Raw genomic sequence first — 10,317 nt, 5'->3', positions numbered from 1 at the left:
CTTTGTTTTTTGGAGGGGAAACTGGGAATGGAGAAATTTACATGTAAATAAAGAAAATATCTTAAAAAGTAAATAATTAAAAAAAAAAATAGAGCACTAACTGCTCTTCCAGGAGTCCTGAGTTCAATTCCCAGAAACCACATTGTGGCTCACAATCATCTGTAATGGGATCCGATGCACTCTTCTAGTATCTATCTGAAGACAGCTACAGTGTATTCATATAAATAAAGATAAATAAATCTTTAAAAAAATTGGGGGGAATATGTTTTCCTCACCTCTGAATTGAATCACCATTCATAAAATTTAGGTACATAGATAAGAATTCAGTTTATGTGCCCTATTGTTTTCTAAGAGGTAGGCATTAAATTCTTCTATCTCACATGGTCTCATTAAATATTGATATTGAGACAACAAAAGAATAAGTTTGTGCTATTGCATCACTGATGAACCTGGCAATACAAATTAAGTTGTTCCTATGGCTACAGATTGTGTTTAAATGCTTTCCCAAGCATGCCAGTGTGGTTGTCTTGGAAACAGCAGAGACAAGGGGCAACCCGAGGCCAGTTGCTTGAGCAGGGTAAGAAAGAGATCAGGAGCCAACACTACTCCCAGGTAGCATCAGTGGCCACTGCTTTCTGAATGAAGACACTGTTACCAGAAAGCAGAGGTTGTAGTTTTTGCACCTACATGAGAGAGGACAGGACACTTGGTAACTGCAGTGCTGCACATTCTCAGATGTGGAATTCAGGTCTTACAGGAGTCCACTTACATTTGGGTTAGTAACAGTTCCTACAGCTACTGGAGGCCCGGCTATCATGAGTCTGTAAGGCAATCTTATTCCACACGGGCTCAGATGTGAATTCAGGTGAGTCTACCTGTGGCTGTCCTAGCTGTGATGGGCATCACTTATAAGAGCATCGCTGGTTGTGATGGTCTGTTAGCTGCTGCTCTAGCTCCTCTGGTCTGGCTCCTGGTGGTAGCCTTCCTCTGGTAACCACCAACCACATGCCGCTCATTGTAGGTTCTGACCCTCGCTAGCAATGAACGAGTGGCCCTCACACCTTCCATGAGGCTTCTGTTTGAGACTCATCACCTGCAGACAGCCACACCAGCCACAGTCTCCAGAGCTGGCATTTTGTATGTGAACCCGCAGGATCTGGGCTGGAATCCGTGAGCATTTCTTCTTTTCTTACATGTTTTTGTCATGAAGATGCATGTGGCATAAATGTTGCTGTATGCCATTGGTGGGAGCAAAGCTGGGTGGCAGAGAGCGTGTTGACCCTGATGCCCTACCTCTACCATCTACCCACAGCACTTGATGAAACCTCTGTGCAGGCTCAGAAGTAACCCTCGCCTGAGTTCCTGGCAGCCTTCTTCCTGATTATGGCTCCTGAGCTTGTACATTCTAGGTATCTTATAGAAATAGAGGGTGCATTTACTCTTCCTGACTGACTTCCCTTAATGCCTTCAAGATCAGTTTACACGTGCTTGGGCTTATCCATTTGTCTTTTGATGGACATATAGGCTGCCTCTGCCTTTCAGCTATTTGAACTGATGTTCTGAATAAGTGTACAGACACAAATTACTCTTCTGGGTCCAGCATCAGTCCCTTTGTGATAACCTCAGGATTGCCATATAAGATGCCAGTGCAGCTTAAGGACTCGATGCTGTGTTTAACTAGAGTGTTGCCTTCTTCCCAGTACCACACAAGAAGATGCTGTGGATCCTATAGGTCATTCCCTATCCCTGCCAGTTTTCCTCACTCCTATTTTCTAGGATCCTCACTGAGTGGTATGTGGCATCTGAGTCCACATTTGTGTTTCTCTGGTGGCTGTACTGTAGGGCGTGTCTTCATGTGTGTGCTGTTTGTATGACTATGGGGAAAGGTCTATACAACTCCTGAGCTCATTCCTTAATCAGTTGTTCTTCCATTTGTTTGTTTGTTTGTTTGTTTGTTTGTTTAATCTCAGTTAAAGGACTTGAAGAAGATACTACAAATGTAATGCTTATTATATTAACTTAAAGGTAATTAAATTAGTACCCAGGTGTCTAAGCAATTTTTTCTTACATATTGCCTTGATCACATACTTTGAAAATAATTGACACTCAGTAAGTATGTGTTGAATAAATGAACAAATAATAGCTTATTTGAAGCTCTTAGACAACTCATGACCACCTGCACGTCTGTGTATGACATATGTACATGTATTTGGACAATGGAAAAGCTTCATTCAGAGCAAGGGTTTTGTATCTCAGTTGCTGAATGGTTATGTATCTCTCACAATGTTCTCACTCTGCACAGTAAGAACCTCTGGGCTGAGCAGGTCACTACCTGCTCCTGCATCTGCCCTCCATCAGCCCATCTACCCAGCCTCTTCATAGCGTCTCTACCTCAGACACTGTTCCATGTGGAATATAACTGGGCTCCTTGCCCTCTGGCTTCTGTTTCCTTTAGCTCAGGAAGAACCTTGCCAGGAAATGAGAGGAAGAGATGAGAGCAAGCTCAGGCTGCTACTTTTCTTGATCCCTGCCCTACATAGTCATGTCAGGATGGCTGTGGATCTCAGCTCAGGGCAGTAGGTCTTCTGGGATTCTCCTAGACCTGCCGTTCTCTGGGTCCTACCAGTCATCCATTCTCATGTCCCAGCATCCCATGCTTTCACCATGTGCTAGGAAGTGTCCCCCACTGTAGCAAATCCCCGAGACTTCCTGCATTTATAAAGAGAGAAAGCTGGAGTGGTCTCCAGCAGCAGCAGAGATCAAGTCTCTCATTATCTGGGACCCCTTTTAGGGGCCTGTGATGTGGCAATGTATTGTGGTAGCGCAGAACTGTTCCCCTTGTGACCAAGATATCAGAGAGAGAGAGCAGAAGAGACACAGTCATTTTTAAAGTCACACCCATAGTAATCTCACACTTCTGCACCTCATATTTGACAGGTGCTACCACCTGAAGTTAGCACTGCATGTTAAGGATGAAGCCTTTAACAACAAGGTCTTTGGGATTTCTCTAAACCTATGCCTTGACACTCTTAGCTTTCTCTCTGCCCTGCTGTAGCTTTTTGTGGAAGGTCCTTCCAACCATCCTCCCCTGACTGTACTTTGCGGATGACCTCTGCACCACTCCCTGATGCAGCCTGTGGCTCCTGTTCGCAGGAGAGAACCACAGTCAGGTCTGTGTGCTTTAATAAATCTTCATTGCATTTATCTGAGGGAGAGTTTTCAGCCTCTACAGAGAAAAGATGGTTTGGGGCTAGCATCTTTCTTTATGTAGGATTCTGTTCCTGAGGCATTTCTGTTGGTTAGGACTGGCCATCAACTCTCCCAGCCCCAGGGTCTCCAACTGCAGCAGGCAACATTCCCTTTCTTTTGGGATCCCTTATTGTCCCATTGTGTTCTGATGGCTCCCAAGCCCTTTTGTCCTTCAGTCTCAGTCACATCCTAAGGCAGTTAGTGCTTCTGATATCTCAGAATGGCTGTCTGCTTAAAGAAGGGCTTTTATTTAAAGTCCCAGGTAGCTTCAATAGTCATCCAGTTTGTATCCAGTTACATTGCCTACTCTTTCCAGTTAAGTTTCTGTGTGTGCAAGTTTGTATCAGAGATAAATGTATTCATTTTAATTTTCACATGAATAACCAAGGCCCCAGCCAAGACATCCCCAGAATAATGGGGTCTTCTCTAAGGCAATTTTAATTTTTCACTTGCTGTTGCCAGTCTTTCAGCTATCTCAGGATTCAGGTACTTCCTTGCACTTTGTAATTATTAGATAGCTCACTACCTATTTTAATACCGTAATATGATAAATATATATAATTTATTCAATATCACACACATTTTGAGATTAATATGTTGATAAACCTCATTTTTCTGAAGAAGTTTCTTTCAAAAGTGTCAGTTTTCTGCAGCCGTTCGTAAGTGTTGAAAACTACAGAATTGGGAGCATACTATGGACTACAGTCACAAACCCTGCTCCTAAAGGCTTACCCTACAGTGTTTCACCTTGCCTTAGTCTCTAGCTGACATACACACATATGCACACATACATAGAGGACTGTTTTCTTTGGTCAGTTTTTGCAGAAATCCTTGAATGTAAGTTGGAAAAATTAAAACATTTCATCTATGAGTTCTTAAGCATTTGTCCTCTAAGAACTAGAGTACTCTTTTCTATAAATTCTCCCTTCTATATAATAATAAGAACTAGAAACCGGGTGATGGTGGCGCACACCTTTAATCCCAGCACTTGGGAGGCAGAGGCAGGCAGATTTCTGAGTTCAAGGCCAGCCTGGTCTACAGAGTGAGTTCCAGGACAGCCAGGGCTACACAGAGAAACCCTGTCTTGAAAAAAAAAAGAACTAGAGTACTCTCTTCTATATAATTCATATACCTACAAAAGCTGTCTTGTATATTGCAAGCATTTCTTTTAAAATCTTGCTGGTTACAAATTGCATTTGTACCTTTTAAAAAAATCACCACCAGAACAAGATTCTATTTATTTAGCTCTATAGTCCCCATTTGTCTAGACATTCAGTCAACTTGTTCATTCATGACATCTATAATTTTGGAGAGAAAAATCTCAGGCCCCTCAGAGGATGCCCCATTGGTGGTTTGTAAGTGATTTCCTCATCTAGTCATTCTTTCTATATAGTTTTTTGCCATGAACCTTTTTCTTACATCTGCTTTCCTTCCTGCTTCTCTCCTTTTATTCTTCCCTATGTTCCTTATCATTGTCTATCTTCTAATCGTGGCTTCTTGCAGTTCAGTGGCTTATATATAACTACTTATCAAGATTTATTTGTTTGTTTTCTCAGATTGTCATGAATGTCACTAGGAGGAACCCCTCCCTTATATTCATCTCTTCTGTATTCTTTACTTATCTTTCCGAGTATTTGGGCACCTGGATGTCTAGTTTCTTTCAGAGTTTCCTTACTTAAAATATAAATCAGCCATTTCTTCAAGCAGCCAGAGGAGTATTTTTAGTACAAGCAGTTGTATTTACAATCCAGGCTTGGTCCCTTTATTTGTTGCTTCTGAGAGACAATCATTTGTAATTATATGTCCCGTAGTAATAGTCCTTTCCTGCTGCTCATCTTAAAGTCTGTAGCATCTTTTGTGACATGGGAAGAATTATAAACAGGCACACATCTGTTCCTTAAGTTTTTCCACATCTACATATAATGGTCCAGAGCTCTAAATTTTCTCTGTTAATGTCAGTTTTTATTCCAAACTATAAAAATTCAGCAATAATTTCTACATGAAAATTTCAACTGTCCATATTAACTTGTTGATAAAAACTTTTGGTCCCTTTGTTGTGTGATGACACTGAGCTATAAGAGATGTCATTATTAGCCATCTTTCTGACAGATCCCACGCTGATCACTTGACCTGTTTTGGTCAAGCTTGCTTCTCTTCGGAGATAATGGGGTCTTGTATGTTTCCAAAGGAAGTTCTAGCTGCTACTAGTACAACTCAACAAACAGCTTTAACCTGCCTCATAAATGCAAAGCCCACTTTGGAGTTCTTGCAGTACCCGCTGCTCCTAGTAATCTTTGCAGGGGACTCCTGTTTCCCAAGTCATATAAAAACACTGTGTAGGAAAATCAAGTGTGGGCTGCTCAGTGGAGCCCTACATAACAATTCTTATACTCAGCTGAAGAAATTGAGGAGATGCACAGAGAGACAGAGGCAGGATCTGAGCCCAGGACTCCAATGCCATCAACCCTGGGATGGGTAGTAAGTCATTAAATACTAACATTAGTTCTTCATGCACATACATTTGTTTATGCCCACGACCACAAGAAATCCATAGCATCATCATTTCCATTTATACTACTCATGATGTTAGGCAAAGGCCAAGAAGCAATCATCTCCATTTAAAGCTGGAAAACCACTGTACAGTGGTCACCTTCCCAAGGGTGACCTGGTTAAAAAGTAAGGGAACTGAGATGCAGATCCAGGGTTGTTCAGGCTCAGACTTCTGTCTCCCTGAGTGAAACTCCCTTACCATTAGTTCTGGATATAGCAATTCCCTACTGGGGCTTGCAAGATGACTCTCAGGTAAATGGTGTTTGCTGCAAAGTCTAATAACCTGAGTTTAATCGTTGGTCCCACATGATAGTAGGAACGATCCAACGTGTGTGCAAATTGTCTCTTGACTGACACATTTGAGCTATGGTATATAGCTATTCCTAGTTCTCCCACATACTAAATACCTAAATAAAAATAGCCAAAATTCCAGTCTGGTTCTGCTGCCACAGAATCAGTCACTGAATACAGATGTGGCCATAATGCCTTTGTTTGTCACCTCCCAGTAGCACCCTGCCACACAGCTCTCATACAAATAGGCTCCTACAAAAAAAATCTGATAAACCAAACCACAGAATAATGGTGGTGGCTCATCCATGGAGTCCGTGGAAAGCACGGGAAGGCTTTGATAAAACATGCATCTTACCTCCATTTATACCATATTCAAAATGCAGACTCTGATTTGCCTCTACAACAAGGCCTGGCTGTAATCAGTCTGGCAGCACTGTTCTTGTGCAGGCTGCTAAATGTCTTTATTACCACCACTTTCTACTCAAGCACAACTTTCTGAGTGATTCATTGTGATCTGGCATCTCTTAGTTGCACCCCAGAGGCCACTAAGGATGCCATCACGATGTGGGTAAGCAGTTTACTAAAACGACAGCAATGTTAACGTGTTGTAAGCTCGAGGCAGCTATATCTATATATCCTATGAATGTCAATATATCAAGGAATGGCATATCACTTCTATTCCTTGACTGTGAACACATTATCCCTTTAAGGTTGGTGTAAGAGAGTCCAATAGAAAAGCAGGGTGAAGTAGCCCCTATGGAATGTTCACCTCATTATTTATAACTGATTTCTCATTACTAAATAATTGATGCCAAGATTAATCAAGAAAAGCACCAAGCTGTTTTCATAAATAAAGCCTCCCCCATGAACAGAGTCTGCTCATTTGGGAAATGACATAGTGCACTTCCCTCTAAATGCAGAGTAATGGCCTACTTAGGCACGATTATGTTTGCCTTCTAAGAGCTATTAGGAGTTTCTTTTACATTCTTTTCATTAGAGTGAAAATGGCCATTAAAACAAGTCTTTAAAGGGCCATTTAAAAATATTTTCCATTTGAGAAATCGAGTGAACCACTCAACATGTCCATGGAGTGCTGCACCAAGCTGTGTGGAAGGGGGAGCTTCGAACCCAGTGGCATCCTGCTTTTCAAGCCTCTTGTTCCGTAAAAGCTTTTCTGTGTTCCTTTTCAGGTATGTGGCCAGTTGGATAGACAGAAGGCGGCATCAATCAGAAAAGGCCAATTTAACTATTCTTTTTGATAAATACATTCCTGTGTGCTTGGAGAAGCTAAGAACCAGCTTTAAAGCCATCACTTCTGTCCCAGAGAGCAGCCTGGTGCAGGTTTGTGTTCAGCCCTAACAATCGATTTTCTATGCCTGGGAAAGACAGATTAGCATACATTTTGGCTTGCTTAAGGAGATGGGGGAAGGTGCTGGTAGGATTGCTCTAGGTATGTTCCTGGCATAAAACCTAGTGATTTAAATTCCACCCACATGGTGGAAAGACAAAACCAACTTCTACAAACTATCCTCTGATGAAGATACCCTGTATCCATACATGTAAACACGTACCTTCCCCCATAAATACACATAAATAAAAGTTTAAAAAGATTTTCAGAATTTTTAGGTTGTTTTCACCCTCTTGCTATAGTCTTTCAGTCCTCAGAACTCTGAGGACCCTCAAAAGTGGAAACTCTTCACTTCTCCCCTGCCCAGAGATTTACATAGCTCTAGCACTCAGTCCTAAGTGCCAATCATGTGGCTGGGGAATCGGTGTATCATTGCATGCTGAGACAGAATTAGAAGAAAATAGTTGCTACAGCTTATTTATTTTTCTAGCTATCACTGTAAGCACAATGTCTGGCAGAAATGAGATAGAAACCCCATTTTGGCTCATAGTTGTCAGAGAGATTCAGTCCTTAATGGTGAAAAAGGCCAAGCTATAAGAACAGTGAGGTCTGTTCACACCATGGTAGACTGGGAAGCAGAGAGCACTGGACCCAGAGCTGGATCAGAACCTTCAACAGCCCCCCCAGTGACCTGCACACACCAGCTAACCACCCCCTAAAAGTCACACACACACACACACACACACACACACACACATGCACACACTCCCTCTCTCTCTACCTATCATATATACATATAAATATATACACATACACACACATATTGTAACCATCTGGAAGATAAGCACTTGAAACATTTCAGATTCAAGCCATAACACCTGCCTAGAGAAGATGTTCCACCTGTTCTTGAAGTTTCACGTGTCTTTGAATCAGATAAGTAGGCTGAAGTAGGTGCTTGATCAGTAAAAATAAAGTACCTGATTGTCAACACACATTCCTGAACTCACACCTGTCAGTGTGAGTGAAGAATCTGTGGTGGTTCAGGGCTAATATATTTGTTACACCTCATTGTGAGATGGCTACTAGCTACTACCAGTAAAAGACACAATGGACTTATTATGGAAGCAATTGGGAGTTACTCACAACACAGAAATGAAGGTCCTAGTGGTGATGTATCATGAATTATCAGACTTCACTAAGGGTTTACAGCCCTCCAGAAACAAAATTAGTTTCTCTGAACTTTGTTTCCATCAAGTTACTATGTTACCAAGTTTGTTTGAAGCTGAATCACCGTAGTTGGTAGCATAGTAAGAAAGGGAAGCTCAGGTTTCTGGATAATTCACACACCAATTAAGTAAACGATAGTATTCAACAGTAATTATCCGAGGTATAATTTATTTCTGAAAGCAGGTCTGAATTTATTCATAATGAATTAATTATGTGGTTAGCCTAATTAGACTTCCTTGGGTGTAATGCTTGTGAAAAGCAGATTGCGCGTGTTCTTTCTCAAGTTGACTTGTGTATTTTTGTGATTCTTTGTGGTGTGAATTCTGCCATTCAGGAGTAGTGTGAAAACAGAGAGAAAGGAAGAATGAACATGGCCTCTGCTCTCCCCTCTTCATTCTGTAGTGTTCAGAAAAGGCATTTAATTCTTAGCTCTTTTAAAGCCATTGTTCCTGACCAGTGTTTCCTGCAGTTTCTTTGAAGTACAAGAATTTAAGGTAAAATGAGCAGCAGACAGGAGAGCAGCTTACAATGATGTTTACTGTGTTACACAGCAAACATTCTGTGTCTCCCAGCATGTGGGATTCCCTTAAGTTTGTGGAAGTATGTTAACTCTTGGAGCTAACATTTCATTTTATTAGTTGCTTACACGGCACTCAGAAATGTTTTCAATGTCTGCGGAGTGGAGATGAATCCTAAGACTTACTGATGGGTTACTGATGGCAGCCTACGATAGCCCATCAGTCCTTTTCCATTGGTTTTAATGATTCCTTTAGAAACCATGTCTTCTCCTCAGATGTAACAAAGCTGCAGAGATTCCTACTCTTTCTCTTGGTAAGAAATCTATCAGTTTTATTATTATAGAAATAGAGAGATTTTTAAATGGAACAGGTGTTTTCCTATTTGAATGAAAAACACTTGCCCCTCTTTCCTGGCTGAGAAAGAATGGTGCATACAGGCTGATGATGGGGATAAAGTTGAATTTCTGCTGCCTCAGCCTGGAGCAAGAGGGTCTTAAAAGTGTTAAAGCCCATGAGGATACCAATTACTAAGGACCATTTTGTGCTCTAGGGAACTAGTCCAAAAGAGGGATTATTACAGTGGGGGGAGAGGCACAGAGAGGGTGAGAAAGAGAGGCTAGATTACATACTGATTGCTATTTGAGTAATTTAAAATGTTTTTTCTAACCTATTATTTCAAAGATTGATTGAAGTGACTTTTTTGTGTCTCTACATTTAGCAAATCTCTAAGTTCTGAAAAATTGTGTAATCTCTTATGAATGAGGTAGAATTTGTAAGAAAATTGTTTGACCCTTCTCCAGCATTTAAAACAAAACAAAACAAAAATCGCCCTGCATTAACAGTGTTTCCTTTTCTTCAGACTATCTGTACTCTTTTGGAGTGTTTGTTGACTCCCGAGAACGTACCTTCTGACAGTCCTAAAGAGACCTACGAAGTCTATTTTGTCTTTGCTTGTGTCTGGACATTTGGAGGCACCCTACTACAAGATCAGGTATGCTGAAAATGAGCTTGTGGTGTTGTCTTGTGTGGAGGCTGAGTTTTAAAACGTGGTTTGTCTTTTAGTTGTCACCTATCCCAATTGCCTGCCCTTCTTCTGAGCCTGGGTGTTCAGCAGTGTCTTTTTTTTTTTTTTTT

At 41.2% G+C, this 10,317-nt stretch overlaps 1 protein-coding gene across 10 annotated transcripts in view; it reads left to right on the top strand.

Moving 5' to 3' along the window:
- Dnah11 (dynein axonemal heavy chain 11) overlaps window positions 1-10,317 on the top strand; it is a 328,931-nt gene that overhangs the window by 161,782 nt on the left and 156,832 nt on the right. For 8 of the 10 annotated variants that reach the window (XM_031357847.1, XM_031357834.1, XM_031357836.1 and 5 more), the window contains 3 exons: window positions 1,022-1,170; window positions 7,281-7,431; window positions 10,043-10,174. In XM_031357847.1, coding sequence (XP_031213707.1) covers window positions 1,022-1,170; window positions 7,281-7,431; window positions 10,043-10,174 — 432 coding nt within the window. Of the gene's footprint in view, window positions 1-1,021; window positions 1,171-7,280; window positions 7,432-9,476; window positions 9,497-10,042; window positions 10,175-10,317 lie in introns of those variants that run through there. The other 2 variants (XM_031357842.1, XM_031357843.1) reach the window with 2 other exon arrangements.

The sequence above is a fragment of the Mastomys coucha genome, unplaced genomic scaffold (genome assembly GCF_008632895.1).
Source record: "Mastomys coucha isolate ucsf_1 unplaced genomic scaffold, UCSF_Mcou_1 pScaffold6, whole genome shotgun sequence".
Taxonomy (NCBI): domain Eukaryota; kingdom Metazoa; phylum Chordata; class Mammalia; order Rodentia; family Muridae; genus Mastomys; species Mastomys coucha.
This window is presented reverse-complemented; position numbering and strand designations above follow the sequence as displayed.